This window comes from Haemorhous mexicanus, chromosome Z, assembly GCF_027477595.1.
Source record: "Haemorhous mexicanus isolate bHaeMex1 chromosome Z, bHaeMex1.pri, whole genome shotgun sequence".
NCBI lineage: Eukaryota > Metazoa > Chordata > Aves > Passeriformes > Fringillidae > Haemorhous > Haemorhous mexicanus.
This window is the reverse complement of record NC_082381.1, coordinates 43,094,005-43,112,384: the sequence shown is the minus strand read 5'-3', so window position 1 is coordinate 43,112,384 and position 18,380 is coordinate 43,094,005. Positions and strand designations below refer to the sequence as shown.

The 18,380-nt window shown below is 43.9% G+C and overlaps 1 protein-coding gene and 1 long non-coding RNA gene across 4 annotated transcripts in view; one reads left to right on the top strand and one right to left on the bottom strand.

The window, feature by feature from the left end:
* Positions 1–71: 71 nt before the first annotated feature.
* On the bottom strand, positions 72–13,429 carry LOC132322427 (uncharacterized). 3 transcript variants are annotated; one of them, XR_009485123.1, is made up of 2 exons: positions 12,598–13,429; positions 72–3,679 (listed from the first exon to the last, which is right to left on the bottom strand). It is a non-coding gene; the product is annotated as an uncharacterized LOC132322427 (long non-coding RNA). The 3 variants fall into 3 exon arrangements; XR_009485124.1 differs by lacking the exon at positions 12,598–13,429 and adding an exon at positions 8,109–12,445; XR_009485122.1 differs by lacking the exon at positions 12,598–13,429 and adding an exon at positions 8,359–12,445.
* Positions 13,430–16,988: 3,559 nt separating this feature from the next.
* The window catches only part of GNE (glucosamine (UDP-N-acetyl)-2-epimerase/N-acetylmannosamine kinase), a 34,714-nt gene continuing 33,322 nt past the window's right edge, over positions 16,989–18,380 (top strand). Inside the window, exon 1 of the mRNA XM_059836915.1 lies at positions 16,989–17,147. Coding sequence (XP_059692898.1) covers positions 17,097–17,147 — 51 coding nt within the window. The 5' untranslated portion in view covers positions 16,989–17,096. The remainder of the gene's footprint in view (positions 17,148–18,380) is intronic.

Here is an 18,380-nt window from a genome sequence, read left to right as displayed (position 1 = left end):
TCTTCAGAGTGGCAGAGAAAATCTTGAAAAATAGGGACACACAAAAGACTCAAACACAAAAAAAGACAGTTAGAAGGCAAAATACATTGATTTATTGTTTTAAGTAAATGTCAGCAGCTTTTCAATGTAAAAAACTGAAAAGACTTTTCAAAGCAAAGAATTTAACACTACTTCACAAAATAACTGATGCTTTCTGAACTCTTGGAGATTAGAGATGCATAGGTTTGCCCAATTTCTTTAGTAGGAACTGAAAGTTAACTTCCACCAAGAAATTCTGTAAGCTGACTCTCAGTTTATAGATAAAGGTTTCTAGCCAAATTTTGCAATACTCTTTGAACAGAACATGATAATAAAGCACAGATTAAATGCCCTTTTCAGAGTGTTTGAAAATTTTTCCCTGTTCTGAATGACAGACTACAACAGACCCAATCACAAACTCTAAGCAATACAGTATTTTGTGGCACATGTTCTCTGGGTTAATATCGGTAGTGAATGTTCTTGGAGCATCTGACACGCAACACAAAACACTAAAGGATCATAAGCTACACTGAAACTCCTGAGTTAAAACACACCAGGCCTGTCAGAAGGTAAAAAAAATGTCAAGATAAGACTCCTATTAGACTTGAAGAAATGGGAGTTTGGGAGAATGGTGTTACTGACATGGTACTTCAGGTTACAAAGCTGTGCTGTTTAGCAAGCACTTTCAGGACTGGCTTCTGAGATTGTTGCAAGACTGTTCATCTCCTGCAGAATTTCCGCTGCAGGAGCAAGAAGCACTTCTTGAAGGAATATCCAGGTGCTTGCTACACTTTTTCTTAGATACAGCAATAATGGCAGAACTTCTTTGTGCCTTTGGCACTGCCTCTTCATCATGCTACTCATTCCTTCAATCCACCAGACCATTCGCCCCTCTGGAGCAATCACAATGAGCTGAGTCAACCTGGTCCACCTAAAAATAAAAAACCCAGTGTTGTACACGTCTATTTTCCCAAAGCAATTCCTGGTTGCTAAATGTGAAACTGTAACAGTGTTTAGTCAGGATTTGACTACAGGAAGAGGAAAGAAAGTCCCATGGGTGTATCCTTGCCCTGTAATAATGTATAATTTTTCCAGACACTGTCAACCACTGGAATTTTCTCTGACCTCCCACTGTCTCACTTGGTAGCTTAGTGTCTTGAACAGAAAATCATATGAAATAACTGCATAGGTTTGGTTGGGTTAATTACACGATTCTTTTCACTGTTGAGAGACAGCTTTTTATATCACATCACCATCCCTGAATTTACAGAGACTTGAACACAGTTCAACAAGTCACACATAGATTTGCCATGTCAGGCAGGATTTTAGCAGCTGTTCCCAGAAGGACCTTGTGAATGTTCTCCTTAAGCCCCATCTGAAAAGTCAAATGAAACAAAAATATCTAACTGGATTTTTTTTTCCCTTCCTGAAAAAGGAAAAAAAAATAGTTTGTTCAAATGCAAATATATATGGTCTGCAAGAAAGAAGTTTTTGTTTTTCTTCCAAGACGTTAAAAAAAATAAAATCCATTTTCAGGACTCATTGTTTTAGTTCAGCTGAATATCTAACTTACAAAAAAGGAGAGCCATGCTGTGCTTTTGACTGTGCTTTGTCCCAGAAGAGAACTCTTAATGGGAATTGGCTGGTCAGCAAGACAGAAATTTTTATTTGGTCCATGAGGTGTCGGTCAACATAAAATGGAAACATATATCAGCTTGGCTGGTATATCAAAATAAAAATCTCTGTGAAGTTTTGAGGATGAGTAGGCATTTCACTGTGAAACACTCCATTTCCAGTGAAGTTCACCAATCCCAGGTCAGCTGTGGTGGGCTGAATACCAGTCTGCAAGCTAGAAATAAATTTCTTGCTCTGGAATCAGGATTCCAACCTGCTAATTCCCACAAATACTATGGGAATCTCAAAGGATCTGTAGTGACTACAGTGAGAATACAAGTTTGAAAAGACAGTTTGAATAAAAAAATCTCATTAAATGACAAACCAACCATACAGGAATAGAAGGAATAGATGAAAAGAGAAAATATGTGTACTGGAGCTTTAATGATATAGCCTCAGCCAGCTCTCAATACCTTACCAAGATGTGATTCAGCCAACGTGGCAAAACAAGAAACATTCAACATTTCTGCCTTTAGACAGGACATGCCAACCTGAATGTTCCGCAGGCAGAGCCAGCCTGCTGATGCATAGGACCCTTATCTCTGCTCTGCCAGGCATAAGAGAGGAGCTGCTGTCCTCCAAACCCCAGCATAGGTACAGGATGTGAGAGGCATCCTGGCACAGCTGCAGTTCTGCTGTCTGTATAACACACTGCCTCATCTCTCTGGACAGACAGGAAGGAGAGGACAAAGAGCCAGGTTCTGGTCCAGAAATTACAGTCAAACTTTAACACAAATATTTGCACAGAAATAATGACCTATAAAGATCAGTCTGTCTTGCCTAAAAAATTTTTGCGAGTGACTTGAGAAACATCTTCTAGTCACCTTGTTTAAAACAGATGTTCTCAGAACTACAGCAACACGTTTATTTTTAACTAAAGGAGCTCAATAATTGACTGCTCTAAGATGAAGGATAGCAGAGGGGAAAGATTCCTACAGTCACAGTAGCCCCAATAGCTGAACACTGCTCAGAGGCAGGAATGAATGTGCAAAACATAGCATTTTGGAACCCTTTCACACTCTTTCTAAACAACTGACTGTTGTCCATATGGCCTCCTGCCAACGTCCATATGCTATTTCATTCTCTTTTCTTCACCTCACATCCGGCGTATCCCTATGACAGTAGCACTAATACTGAATAAGATTGCTGTCTGAGGTAGGAAAGGGGCCCTGAATTTCCTGTCAGTACCCTGCACCACAGGACACCATCATCATCATCTTCAGAAATATATAATATAGTAATATAGTAAATATATATAATATAGTAAAACCCAGACTGGAAAACAAATGTTGCTCTATACTTACAAGTGGGATCAACTAATCAATACAAAAAATGTGGAGATAAAGAAACATCTGAGAACATCAAGAAAAATAATTTTTTTGGAGGAGAAAGCCATTTTTTGCCTTGATGTATTACACTTTTAGCATGTGCTAAGACTGCATAAATCTCCAAAGGCTTAGATGGAGATTTTTGCATGAAGCACTCTGCTTTCTTAGAAGGTGGGGTGGCAGTTCCTGTTTGCAAATCTAAATTACTTATGAGTGCTGAATTTATCACTTATGTATACAGTTCCATCACCACTTTACTCATTAACTGGAAACAGAAGAAAGGTACTGAAGAAAGAATACCTAACCCATAAGTTCCAAGCATACATTTTTTCACACTGAAGTGCCCTCCAAGCCTTGAAGTAGTATCACTGAAGTTTTCCTGTTATGTATTGCTTGCAGCTGGAGTTGGAACAAAATCTTGGACTGGCAAATGAAAGGAGCAGTGGTAAAGTGTTTGAGTCACCTCTCAGTATGCAAGCCCCATAACAAGCTGCTTCTCTCAGCATACTAGGCTGTGAGTCTCGCCATTCTGTCAGTGAACTGTACACTTGGAGTACATGATGTCTCTTCCATATCAGAGGGGTATACGCCAGAGATACAAAAGTCCAGCACACGCATTCCAATTTTGTCTTGAAGGTCAGCATTTGCTTCAGTCAGGACTGGAACATATGGGCAGGAAATGAGGATTAGTCACCCAGGAATGCAAAGAGAATAGGATCACAGAAATGCTATTGACTTTTGGCTGTCAGATTGACTTTTGGCTTTTTAAATTATTTTGAGTCTTTTTAGGTCTTACCTTTCCCCTTACCTTCAGAGAAAATGTCTCAAATCCCAGGCCCAAGAGCTATAAATTCATTTTGACATTTTCCTAAAGTCCAAATTCAGATCAAGTACCATGGGACTGGCATTTAAACCTCTAGTACGGACAATACCATGCCTCTTGGCACCTCTCATTGGAAGACACCTCACCTAACCCAACCCAAATTCCTCAAATGTGAAAGACTCAGCTTGATTCAGGTAAAGCCGACTACAGCTTCCCTTCACACCTAGCTTTCAGTCCATGACCTGTTCTCTGATCTTCCGAGGAGGCCATGCTTGCCTTGATGTCTCATGATACCCATGTTGGTTTCAAATGCTGTCCTCATTGCAGGGAGACCCAGTGGCTGTGGTGAACTCTTTCGGGAAGACTGCATTGGCCTGCACTCATCTGTGCTCAGCCATGTTGAGAAAAAGATACCCAGTTTAAAGGGGTCTGGGCTTCCTCTACTTGAAGTAATTTCTTTCTGGTCCCTTCACTGCTGCTGTAGATGAATTCTGGACACCTGTCTACAGCTCTCCTGAGTGCTTGCACACATAGCTTTGCCTTGACTTCTTACATCCTATCACAGTTTACTTGGCAAGACCCGAATAAATCTCACCATGAAGCTTCAGAGAGATACCCCAATGACCCACACGAGTACCTCCCTACTGATTTGCACCAGTTGTAGTCCACAAAATGAGTTGTTTTGACTAGTTCAGAATATTTCATTCTGACAGGGAAGTCCTCACCTTAAGTTACCAAACAGCATTTCTCAGAGCAATCTTTTCTGCAAATGGCCATGGTAAAGTGCCCGTGGCCTTCCTCACTGTCTCTAAACTTAGCTGGCTAAGAAATCACTCAAGGACTCCCTTGCTCTTGCAAATGTAGGCATGCAGATTCCCAAGATACAGCACAGATTTTGATAGTTGCTTAGGTCATAGGGTCATCACAGTCTCAGAAAATTCACTTTCCAAAAAAGAACAAAGTACAAATGAACTGAAGGAGAGCAGTGAAAAGTGGAAAGAGAGGAGAGAGTCCCAGATACTTTATTTTTATTGTCTTACTCACTAAAAAGACAATGGAAGATTTTGATGCCATGTATTTCAGATTTTCTTACTTTGATCTGCTCCCACCTGAATGTTTGAGGCACACTCTGTAAGCTATTTTTGACTCATTCTAATCTGTATTTTCAAGAAGGGAAAGACTGGTCTATGCCAGGTATAATATGCCACAGATTTTAGCCAAATACTGGCAATCTTGAGTTGTTTAGTTCTAGGTATGCCATTCTCACATATGTACTACAGCTTTCCTTCCCTGACAGCAGACTTTTACCATGCAGCTTATTCTCTGCTGCTCCTTCACTGAAAGAACTGTGTGCTCTTGAGTTCTGCAGCTTAAACAGAGACCTAGGAAAACCCAGTCACACACTGGAAGCAAAAGCACAAATAGAAAATTTAATTCCTAGACTGGCTGCAGAACACTCTGAACATTTTGCCAAGCAGAGTACTCCTGTGGGACTCCATGCTCCAGAGGGTGGAGTTGTGGCTTGGAGTGAGAACTGTACCTCTTTGTTAAAACAACTATGTGACCTAAAGGAAACAAGGAAGCAGAGGACATGCTGTTCACCACACTCTGTCTCCTGCTGTACCATGATGTGGCACCCCTGGAAGTCCTCTGACACAAAAGAAGAGGCAAGAGCCCACACAGGGGGTGCCAAGTCCCAAAGTCTGGCCGGGCAGGTTTGCAGGTTTGCTAATACTTTCCCTACCTTCAGCCAGGGATGTAGTCAAGAATGATTGCACTCTTAGCTTCTTAACAGCCTCAGAAATTGTTTCAGGACATCACTCCTGTTCCAGGAAAAAATTGGACACCACACTGTCAGCTTCTTAAAACCACTGAGGTCCACATGAGTGGAGAAAGGTGTTGATTGAGTTAGATCCCAGTTGGCTAGATACTGGAGGGAAAGGGAGTTCTGAATCTTATCCCCTTCCAATGCATATTCAAAATTCACAGTGGTGTCTTCACATATTTTAAGTGCCAAAGTACCTTTAAAAAGTTGCAAAAAGTTGGCCTTCCTCAATTAAAATCCAGCAAGCCCTGCCTGCCAAAAGTGGCTTTCAAACTAGGCTGAGAAGATTCCAGCTAGACCTTTCACAATTTTCAGCACCTCTGACTTTCTTTATTGTACATAACTTCCTTAAAGAAAATCTCTTTCAGCCTGCAATTTTGCAGTCTACTCTCTCAGAGGTGATTATTTTCCTGATTTATGAAGAATTTCAGTTTGGCTTTTTGGGGATAACTGATGTAGATCATTCAGAACTGAACATTTTCAAAAACCTTTGAGATACCAGCAAGCCAATATACAGACAATTGCAACACATACGAAGCACTAAACTTTCAATAGGTTTAATGGTAGGAATTTTTTGAACTTGTGCACTCAACACATGCTTTCCGGTGCTTTCTAGAAGCAAGTGTTACATTTATGAAGATGGGCAACCCAAAGCACTGGGAAAAGACTCTGCTTTGAAGGCTTAGAGGGGACTATACCTTAAGACTCTCTGTGCAGAGGTTCTGTACAGCACTGAATGTCACTGTAGAATTTGTGAAAGAGATACCACTTGTACACTACAACTTCATATCCTAAACTCTCCCTCTATAGTAGGTCACTGGCCTCACCCAAACAAAGGAATCTGCTAGGGTCCTCACTTGGAGTAAAAACCCAATCAAAACAAAATAAAAGCTAGAATGTCCTCCAGAGCCTTCCTGTATCTCTTTTGCTCTTGGAGTAAAAGGATAAAAGTGTATGGCACATTGACTCACAGAACAGCAGAACTGCACTGATGCCAAAGTACTTTGCTGGCAGATAGAGCATCTCATAATTTGGATGAAGAAAGTGCTGAAACAAGTAGGGATCTCCCTTATTCATCAGGTAAACTAAAAAAAAATATTAGCCTCAGTATGTAAGCAGGGTTTTTATTTTCTTTGCAGCAGACTTCCAGCTGCACAGCTCATTACAAATACATTTGCCAAGAACAAAAAGTCCTGCCCCGTCCCCTGTCCACCTCAAAGTATGAACTCACCTTCAGGGTTGCTCTCACACAGTACAATCTGTGTTGCTCCCCTTGCATTTAGCAAGAACAGTAAATTGCAAGAAGGTGGCTCTCTCTTTTTGCCTTCCAAGGAAAACTTGCTTAATAAATACTCCTTTGAGTATTTATTAAGCAAGTTTTCTTTTCCTACCCCTGGATTTTCAAGGATCTGTTGCAGTTGTGAATCCAGCACATTTTAGACCCAACATATTTCAGATCCTCATTTAAACTCTCATGTCAGAATTTGGCCTTTTGGTTTTGGGACAGTAAAAAACAGTCACATAAGCAAGGATGTCTTGTCAATCATAGTTTGCACAAGATAAAAAGGACAAATCAAACAGAGATCAACAATTCTTCAAGAGAAGAACCCAGCAAAATGGTATCAGCAGTGACTTTCTGTGATAATTTATCTCACAGTCAGAAGCAGGCAGGATGAGATTGCAGGTGATCTGGGATGGAAAACTAGCATGCCTGTAGGCAGCAGCAGTACAGTCCTGGAAATTTTCTCTCATTGGCAAAAGGGTTTTTTCTTGCTACCCCAAATGCCAACTGGACTCTAAGCCTAGATTCTCAGCTGAAGGACAGCAGTGACAAACCCTGATTTCAGCTCTTCTGTCAAAGTCTCCTGATGCAGACCTCTCTGAAAACATGAAGTCCTAAATCCCAAGCACTTGGCTCAGGGCCACCAGGCTGTATTCTCCACCTCTGAAGTATCAAGCAGCAAGGTTCAGATCTGTAAGGGTACTCAGGCTCCCAGACCCTTGCTACCTTGATACTTGAGGTCATATATTTTAAAGTGTCCCTTACCACCAAAAATCTAAACACATATCTGATCTGACAAAGATACCAAACTGGAAAACAGAAGAATCAAAAAATGACACACCACACCACCTCCCCCCCCCAAAAAAAAAAAAAATCAACTGTAAAAAGTTCATTCCTGGGGGAAAAAAATACAGGAATGTCTGTAATGCATCATTTCGTGCACCAAACAAGCCAACACCTTTAAGACAAATATGCTCTTCCTCTTCAACAGGATCCACATCCTGCTCCTGTCCATCCACAGATACAACATTGAATGGAACATGTTTGCTCTGTGTAGAAGTTACTGCCAAGACACTAAGGAGTAACTCAGGCATTTAAACACAGGCATCTGATGTAATTTAGAGACCTTTAGGCAACCCTCAGTTGCCAGTACACAACCTGTAGGAACTTTTACGTCTTCAGTATTTCATGACATCTGTCACAGACGTAGAGTATGAGGTAGAATGACTGAGGTGGACGTAGGATGGCTGAAGCTGGAAGCAATCTCTGGAGTTCATCTGGTCCAACCACCCTGCTGAAACAAGGCCACTTCATGCTGGTTGCCAGGACTATGCCCAGATGACCTTTGAAGATCCCCAAGGCAGGAGAATCCACCACCTTGATTACTCACACAGTAAAAAAGTCTCACCTGATATTCAGAGGAAAATTCAAGCATTTGAGTTTGTGCCCCTCATCTATCACTGGGCATCACCAAAAAAAGTCTGGCTCCTTTTGTTTTGTTCTTCTTTCAGACTTTGGAACACACTGATGAGATTTCCCTCTGAGCCTTCTCTGAGAAAGTATACCAGCTCTCTTGGACTTTCTTCGTATGAAAGATGCTCCAGGCCCTTAATCATCTTTGGAGCCCTTCTGGACTCTCCAGCAACTCCATATCTCTGCTGTTCTGAGAAGCCCAGAGCTCACCACAGCACTCCAGGTGTGACCTTACCAGTACTGGATAAAGAAGAAATATCACTCTCTCAGCCTGCTGGTAGCACTCTTCCTAATGTAGCTCAGGATACTGTTCAACTGCATTGGGACAAGAGCATGTTGATGGCTCTTGTTCAACTTGCTGCCCACCAGGACTTTAGGTTCTTTCCCACAAAGTTGTTTTGGCCAATTGACCTCCAACAAGTACCAGATGCAGGACTTTGCACTTCCCTTGGCTGAACTGTATGATGTCAAAGTCCCAGTAAAGAGTAGAACCATCCTCTGGTGTGTCAACCACTCCTCCCAGTTTGGTGTCATCAGTGAACTTGCTGTGAGTCCACTCTGTTCCATCATCCAGATCATTAATGAAGGTGCTTAAAAAGTGTTGGACCCAGTATCGACCCCCAGGGTGCACCACCAATTACCGGCCTCAAACTTCATGCCATTGAACACCACTCTATGAATGGCCCAGCCATGCAACCAGTTTTCAATCCACCGCACGGTCTGCTCATCAAACCCATTAATTTTATGGGAGTATCCAAAGCCTTACTGAAGTCAAGGTAGGCAGTATCTACTGCTATCCCCTCATATACCAAATGAGTAATTTCATCATTGATGGTTATTGACTTTATTAAGCAGGACATCCTCTTTGTATATCTATGCTGACTAATCCAAATCACTTTCTCTCCAGGAATAAATAGTTTCCAGGAAGTTGTTTCACCATCACATCATGATACAGAGAACCACAGAAAGGGTTGAAAGGGACACTAAGTATCATTTATTTCCAACCTCCTTGCCATGGGCAGGGACAATTTCCACCAGACCAGGTTGCTCAGAGCCCAATCCAGAATGGCCTGGAACATGCCCAGGGACTGGGCATCAAGAGTTTCTTTGGAAAACCTGTTCCAATGCCTAACCACTCTGACAGTAAAGAATTTGTTCCTAACATGTAATCTAAACCTACTCTCGAACAATTTGAAGTCATTCCCTCTTGTCCTATCATTACACTCCCTTGTGAAAAGTCCCTTTCCGTCTTGTAGGCTCCCTTCAGGTGCTGTAAGGCCACAGTTAGGTCATCCCAAAGCCTTCTCTTTTCCCAGTTCTGAACAATCCCAATTCTCTCAGCCTTTCCTTATAGGACAGGTTTTCCCTCCCCCTAGTCATCTTGGTGGCCTCCTCTGGACTCACTCCAGCAGGTCCATGTCCTTCCTGTGCTGGGACCCCAGAGCTGGATGCAGGGTTCCCAGTGGGCTCTCACCAGAGCAGAGCAGAGGGGCAGAATCCCCTCCCTCCCCTGCTGCCCACACTGCTTTGGATGCAGCCCAGGACATGTTTGGCTTTCTGGGCTGAGAGTGCCCATGGCTGGGTCATGTCCAGCCTCTCATCCACGAGGACCCCCAAGTCCTTCCCACAGGGCTGCTCTCCATCTGTTCATCCCCAGCCTGTTCCCTGATACTGGGGGTTGTCCTGACCCAGGTGCGGCACCTTGAATTCGGCCCTGTCAATCCTCATGAGATTCCTGTAGGCCTACTTTTCAACCTTGTCCAGGCTCCTCTGGATGACATCCCATCCTTTTAGGAGTGTCAACAGCACCACTCAGCTTGGTAACATCAGCAAGTTTGCGGAGGGTGCACTTCATCCCTCCTACTAATGAGTCAGGATGGGGGTGATGGACCTACAGTTGCCTGTAGACAAGACTTGCCTGTCTTGAAGACAAGAAAGACAGGAGTGACATTCTTTATCCTTCAGGTCTCAGGAACCTCTCCCAGTCACTATGATCAGTCTAAGATAACTCAGAGTGGCCTCACAATTATATCTGCCAGCTCCCTCTACACTCATGGGTACACACCATCAGGGCCCACAGCACTAGCTATTAATTTAGTTAAGTACTCCCTAATTTGAATATCTTCCAACAAAAAGTGTACTAAATCCTCCTCCCTTCAGACTTTGCCTCCTCTCACTGACATTTAAACAAATTAATTCCTACAGTGCTTGACAAGCAAGCAGTGCTTGACAAGCAAGCAGTCATATTGGTGCCAAACCACTCCTTGTGAACCATGAGGAAACCATTGTTTATCAATACAGACCAAGGCAGGTAAGGCACAGAGGTGTCTTCTAAGGGTTGGCAATGCATGAATGGTGTCTTCAGTCTCCTGTGTCAAATTCTGAGCTCCTTGGTTTGTTATTTGGCACCCAAGTGAGATAGTTTTTATTGTTCCCAAGTGCTGGGAATGGAACAAATACTAGCATCAATAACTCAAATTAACAGCAATAGGAGAATAGAAAGAGGTGTTTCTTGTGTATGCCTGTGTTTACTCAGCATGACACTTTCCAGATAGGGCTGGGACGAGGCTTTTCACTAACTGAGATGACCATTTTTTATAGAAGAGATCCATGCATGCACATGGATCACTGATGTTTTCTGATGGGAGTTTTTTCTCTTCTCTATCTGCTACTAACAAAAAAACCTCTGTATTTTGATCCTTAGCTGTCCTTTCCTGCTCAGATAATTTAAGTTGTGGAAGAAAATCTTAAGTTTCCCCTGCTCTGACCAAAGACAGAAGGTGAGCAGTTATCAGGGTTATACCAGAACAGCTGGATAAATCTTCCCAGAGCCACTTTCAAGCCTAGACATACGATGACACATCTCAGAGTGGGAACAGAAGCACTCAGTGCCTCTCACCGCTCTGTCAGGGAAGACATGACAGGCAGCTCTGAGAATACCAGCCAGAGCTCTCTCATGCTCTGACACCTGACAACAGTGCATCCTTCATAAACAGCCAGCTCTGTGAAGAACCAGGGTTTATTGGAAAGTGCTGAATCTTGACTGGTTCCCCTGGTACACCTCATCACAGCCCTGAGGTAGAAGGCAGGTAAAGGTATTTTCCCAACATTTGGTTAAGGACAGAGGCTGTCTAAGGACAATCCTAAAGCAGGTATGTTCTATCCAAAATAAGCAAGTGCTCTTTTCTGTCAAAAGTCAGATGTGACCTGGCCTAACAGTCCCATGGATCTGTTTCCTTAATTAAATCTTGTGACTCCTGCATAATGGTCACAGGCCTCCTTAGAAAATTCTAAGATCCACAAGACTTTCCTGAGGCTATTCACTCACGTTCCTCAAAATATTTGTTGCCTTTATTTCCCTTCTGGAGCACCAAAACAAGCATCAATCTAAGTAACCAAGGGATCTGAAATCTTCACCTGTAACTAAAATGTGACCTTCTTTAAATACAGGACAACAGACAGGCCTTTCTTGTTTTCTAGGTAAAAACTCCATACCATCTCAAATGAATCTTTACTTCAGCCTGCTTCCTTACATACTTAGCTATTTAAATCTAGTGCTTCTAGACTCCTGCTTCAATAAAATGTAGCAGGGATTGCAGTTAATTTCTGCCTGAACAGTCAGAAGATGATCACCATACAAATACTTCACTGGACTCCATCTGGATCCTTCAGAGCTTGAAACTTTTGAAATTAGAAAAGCAGAGGTAAATGTTTTCCTCTAACACCATACAGCTTTTGTATTAAACTTTTACTCCGAGAACCTTGTTGCATACAGCCACATTATTGGGATATAGCAGAGTACTCAGCCAAAAACTGGCTAAGGAGTAAGATCTGAATTCATTGAGTGTTTTAACAGGCTGTGAACATGTAACAAATGTGATATTGCTACTGCTAGCAGAAAGATGCTATTATACTGGGGAGGCTACTGGTTTTATTTTAATGAGCTGTGTTCAACTAAATATATTAACCATTCACCATACTCTATGTTACTAGCTATAGAAACTCTAGGGTTTTTACCATATTAACACACCTGGACTTTTATGAAGTACTGGTCTTTTTGCTAAATATTGGTAAGGTCTTTTCATCATCATCATCTGTTTGAATCTGTGTAAAATACTGGGTCTTACTAAGTCTGCAAACCTGGGGATTTTCTACACAGAGCTTTTCCATTCACCTCCCTCTTGATGCAGAGTCCCTGCTGTTGTGGGTCCAGGATCCACATTCCACTTCTTTCGGACAGTCTGGTCAGGCACTCATGCAGCAGATGAAAAGGGCAGGGGAAAGCCCCAGCTCGTCTGCCTCATCCACATCCCTCGTCGCAGTGGCTGGTAGAAATCACCTTTATTTCTGTCATTCTGTCATTCTGACCTTCCTTTCTCCTTCAGCAACTGTACTGTGCTAATTATTGTACTGAATTCCTCCAGTGTTTGTGGTGACATTTTCAGCCGAGCCTGCATGAACTATTTAACAGTAGTCTGCTTTTAGTGGACGTTTTTTACATGCTTTTTTACAGGAACAGCCTGGAGGCAAATAAAGGAGGGTAGAGCAAGAAAATGTAGTAAAGCAAGGTTAATTGTTTAATCAGCGATTACTTGAAAAGTTCCTTCTGCCCCTCCTTGCCCTAAAGCAGAGAGAAGTAAGTATATCCTAGAAGGGGTCAGAGGACTTAACATTTACTCTCACCTTCCTGTAACACCACCCTGCTCCAAATGCTCACAAAGGAGTGGAAAAAAACTTCTACCAATCATCCATGTCCACACGTCAGCTTCCTCCACATCTAATACCTCATCACTTGGGCAGGGCATGTCTCCAGACTGTATAAACTGCCAAGAGATCAAGTAGACCTGTAAGACATTGTTGAAAGCCCAGGCAATACTAGCAGGAAAAGGGTGGTGCTACCTCCCTTTCAATAGGAAAGGTCAGTGAAGATGTGTGGAAAACAGACATGGCTGTGTGAAGTCATATGTGTACGCCTTATGTATGACTATACTCATTTTAATATGACAAACAACTTTATAAAGACAAAGCCTTTTTTATTCCCCTTTCACTATCAAGCAGTCAGGCTGCTGCCAGCAATGTGTCAGCTGCCCTAGCTGGCCAGCAGAAGGCAATCCAAGCTCCCTGTGCAGTTCCCTCTTCCTCCGAACACCGTGTTCAATGGGGTTATTGCTATTTGCAAGTCACTGGTCTCATCAAAGCAGGGGAAGAGAGGGAGAAATTTAAACTTCGGCCAAATTGATAAAAATTGACCAATATTTTAGACTGTAGACAGAATTGACATTGGGCAACAGCATTTTACCAAGACTTGTTCCTTAAAGGAGAGGCCAGAAGACAAGATAAGCCAAGCGCTTGAAGGTCTGGTTTTGTGTGAAAAGACAGGCGCGCAGGTCCAAGTAGCTTGCACAACCTCAGGTGTCTCACAAGCCTGCTGAAGATTAGGGAGAACACAACCCTCTCCATTTGTCTTGTGTGCAGACAAGGAGTGGAAAACTGCCGTGGTTTAACCCTAGCTGGCAATGAAGCACCACACAGCTGCTCATTCAGTCCACCCTCTCATCAGGAAGGGGCAGAGAATCAGCAAACTCAGACTTCTGGCTTTACCTAAGGACAGTTTAATGGGGACAGAGAGAACATTTTAATAATGATGGTGGTGATGATTAATAATAACAAGAACAACAACAACGATATCAATATTAGGATATATCAAAGAGTGAGTGATGCATAAAGAAATTGCTCACTTTCTGCCCACTGATTCTGCCACTTCCCAAGCAGCAGGGCCCAGACAGCTTTCCTCCCCAGTTCATATACTAAGCATGACACCATATAGCATAGAATATCCCTTTGGCCAGTTGGGGTCAGCTGTCCTGGCTGTGTCCTTTCCCATCTTCTTGTGTCCTGCCAGCCTTCTTGATGGCAGGGCAGGAGAAGCTGAAAATTCTCTGACTTGGGATAAACACTACTATAAACTTAATAACAACTGAAAATGCAAGTTTGTTATCAACATTATTCTCATACTAAATCCAGAACACAACACTATACCACATATTCGGATAAAAATTAACTTATCCCACCTGAAACCAGGACATAGACATATTACAGAAATTACCTGTTGCTGTTCCAAATCGAGGGAGACTGAGGGAAAACCTTGCTAAAGGTTCACTTTATGCAGCCCCTCCCATCCCTCCTGAATAAAGCCTTACACTTATGAATTACCGAACCTAAACAGGTATGTCTGTAGAGGCTGCCTGAGAATAACAATCATCTTTCAGCTGGGAAGGCCAGGACAAAGGCACATAATACTGAGAGCCTCAAACACCTTGGGGATACCTTACTGCGCCTCCAAAGACATGATTTTCTGCACACCAGTACAACTCACATGGCAGAAGGTACCAGGGCAAGAACACTTGACTGTCCCTACAAGCACTCAGGTGTGCTCATTTGTCTGAAGGAGTTGGTGAGTTTTCAGAGCAGACTCAATAAAGTCCCAGGCTGACATCCCAGACTCTTGGGCTCCTACTTTTGCTAAGTCTCAGGAAAAGTAAGAAGTCCTGTAGCACAACAGACACAGTTCCTGGCAGATGAGAATTTTCTGCAGTGCTACAGTATAACGGAAAAAAAAATGAGCTAAATAAATGAAATTGCATTTGTACCAATCCAAAACAAAGGCCCATCTCTAAGGGTACTAATCATCAGAGGAGTAGGAAGCAAAGGTCCCTTGCCAAACAAACGTTCAGTGACATTTCAAGAAGCAGGATGACAAATGTTTGCAAAAGTGAAAAAGTACAGTAAGAAAAGAATGCTGTTTGGAGAAGTGCAAGGGAATTTGGGCTTTTTTTTTTAGTAGCGTTGTCCAGAGGAAAAGGAGCCTCAAGTTCAAAATCTAAGGTTCTCTTTTTGTCGGCATCAGAGAAATTTTAGCAACCAAGTATCTCACAAAGGGAAATTTCAATACAGATTGTTTCCTCCCACAACCAGCAAATATGTTTAAAACCTATATACCTACATATATATTTATGTGTATGCCTACACCTATACACCAGTGCAATGCAGCCCCGGGGGAAGAAAATCTGTTAATTGGATGTTTCAATGCTGAGAAGAAATAAGAGCTGAAAATACGTAAGTGCAGGATGAGACTTCAGTAAAACACAGTGTAACACTGTGGGTTTCAGATTAGACTGGAGACAGAAAAAATTATTATTATATTTCTGAGACAAAGAAAGAAGATGATAGCAAAGAACTCACAATGAAAATGTATTGAAAAGAGAATCACACAGATCTGCATGCTGTGTAAAATGGGGGGAAAAGGCAATGTACAGTTCACAGCAAACTAAGAATATGCCTCCTTTTCCAATTCTACAAATGCCCATCTTTTTAGTCTTTTGTGCTGCTTTACTGTCCTTCCTTTTGTTCTGATGTTTTATTTAGTAACTTACCTTGTAGATATTTAACAGGATAAAGTGAGCAGCTTGGAAAACATTGTGGTAACAGAATGCAAAAAAAAAAAAGTTATAAATTGCCAATTATAAACTGCCATGGCTATATGGTAGGAATCAAAATAGATACCAGTACAGCACACTGATTCGAATTAAAAGAATATCACAGCAATATTCCTGGCCACTACTGTTGAATTGTTTGTGTACAGGTGTAAATCTGGTCACAGAGAAAAAGCCAGTCAGTAAAATTTACAGGTGCTGTGTCCTGACCTGCTTACTAGAGTAAAGTGCTGTAAATTTGTGCGTTACTTTGAACATCTGTGTTCCAGGAAAAACAAGCAGGAAAGGAGAGAATGGCTGGAGACAAGCAATTTCTCTGCAAACACTAAGGTACACATCTCAAAAATAAAAAGACATTCACAAAAAAATTGCAAGCACCCCAAGATGACCTAGAAATTTGTGGTCACACAGGTGTCTAGAGCAGCTTGGTGCTCTGCATGAGAAGGGTAACTACAGGGCTCCCTTGGGACAGGGTGGATATATGCAGGCCTCAAGACTTCCAAAGGGCCAGAGGTACAGCTACAAGGCACAGCATGTCACAGCCTTGAAACATTGTCTTGGGACAAGAGGAAACTGGAATCAAGCTTGTGAATTTCTGGCTGCTGCTGTCTTCCAAACCTGTGTTTGGGAAGACGCACTTGACAGGTTCCTTGCCTTGAGACAGCTGCAGATTCCTGTTGTTCTGACCGTACCTGGGTAGTCTTGGTGATTAGTTAAACACACTAGGTGTCATGGATATTAGCGGGTAATATCCACTGAGATGCTTGGCAGCAGTAATGCAGGCATTTCCTCACCGCTGTGAGTGCTCTGAGGGTACCCAGCTGGGGATGGCTCCCCGAGGCACAAGGGAGCGCTAGGAGGCGATACCGGGGGACACCCGGAGTAGGACCCCGCTTCCCACGCTGCCCTGCGGGGATACCGCACGGCCTTATCGCACGCAGCGCTAAAGCCCTGGACGCCTGGACCACCCCGGAATACGGAGCAGTCTCAGCACATCCCCTCATCCCTCGACCCTCCGGCGCCTTCCAGCGCCGCGCGCGCACCCCTCCCGGCGGCGGGCGGAGGGCGGCGCTTGCGGGGCGGTCCCGGCGCGGCCCCGGCCCCGGCCCCGGCTGCGGGTGTCTCTCGGCTTGGCAGCGGGAGAGCCGGCCCGGGAAAGCGGCGGGGACCGGCGGCCGCCATGGGGACGAACGCGCCGCCGCGCCGAGAGCCGCTGGCCCGCGGCCCCCACGTAAGTCAGGGCTGGGCGCGGGGGGCCGCGGGCGGGCCGGGGCGCTGCGGGGCCGTGCCGCGGCTGAGCCCCGCCGGGCGGCCGGGGAGGCAGCGCTGCGCCGAGCCCCACGCCGAGCCGGCTCCCGGCACGGGGGGATGCACCCGGGAGGGAGCTGCCCTGCCCGCTCGGCGAGGATGTCACGGCAGGCGCCGTCTCCAGGGCCATCGCGGACCCGCCTCTGTATCTCCGTGTCTCCTGCGGACACACGGGATTTGGTGTGCCGGCTGATGTTCTGGGCGTTTAGAAGTTCTCGTGAGACCTGTGCTGAATGGTTGCCTATTTGTGCCCTTTCTCTCTGGATTCTTTTCATTACCCAGTCTACAGCAAGCTGTGGGGAGTCAGTGACCTTCCCAAAGCTGCTTTCCACATAGAGGGTGGTCTCGGCAAGGGTCTAGAATAATTTTCAGTTTTATTTTGTTGATGTGGCAATGATGAATAGCCCCAACATTCCAGGTGCTATACAAGTACAAGGAAGAAAGGCATGCAAGCTCCAAGGATTCACTTTCAACCAGGATGTGGACAGGGTTTGGGAGAAGAGACATGAATACGGGTGGGATAACAAGGGAACTTGAGCTCTGTGTGGGCTAATTTTTCAGGCAGGTTTTCTCAGAAGGCGTTCAGCCAACAGGTGAAGTCAACACAACATTGAGGAGAAGGCAGGGAGGATAGCAAGTGCCGAAAGGCTGGGAAGATGGCACTGGGAAGGGGGCCAAGACTCTTGGGAGGAGGGGTCCAGAATCTTTGCTCTTTGACTAGCAGTGCCACTGCAGGAAGTAGTCCTGCTGATGCTGTTGCCCCAGGCCATTGACTTTGTCATCTGTAGAGCAGGTTTTGTGGCTGACTGACAGCTGGTTTTAACTACCAGGAGCTATAGCTCTCTGCATGTTTGAAGGGTGTGCAACAGGTATCAGAGGTGATGTCTGCCAAAATACAAAACAAAAGGTGTGTGCCTATCATGCAAGGAAGGCCTGTCCCATTTCAGTCTGAATGTCCTACCATGTCAGTTACTTCTCTGAAGCTTTTCTTTACCTGTCCTTCCTTTCCTCTTGTGTTCCAGCCAGCTTTGACTTCAGGTTTGGCACCAGGTCTCCCTGAGATCTGGAGGTGTTGAGAGGTATCAGCTTGGATATTCACCAGTATAGAAATATCCATCTAGGACTCAGATACAAGCTTAAAGAAACTGATTTCCAA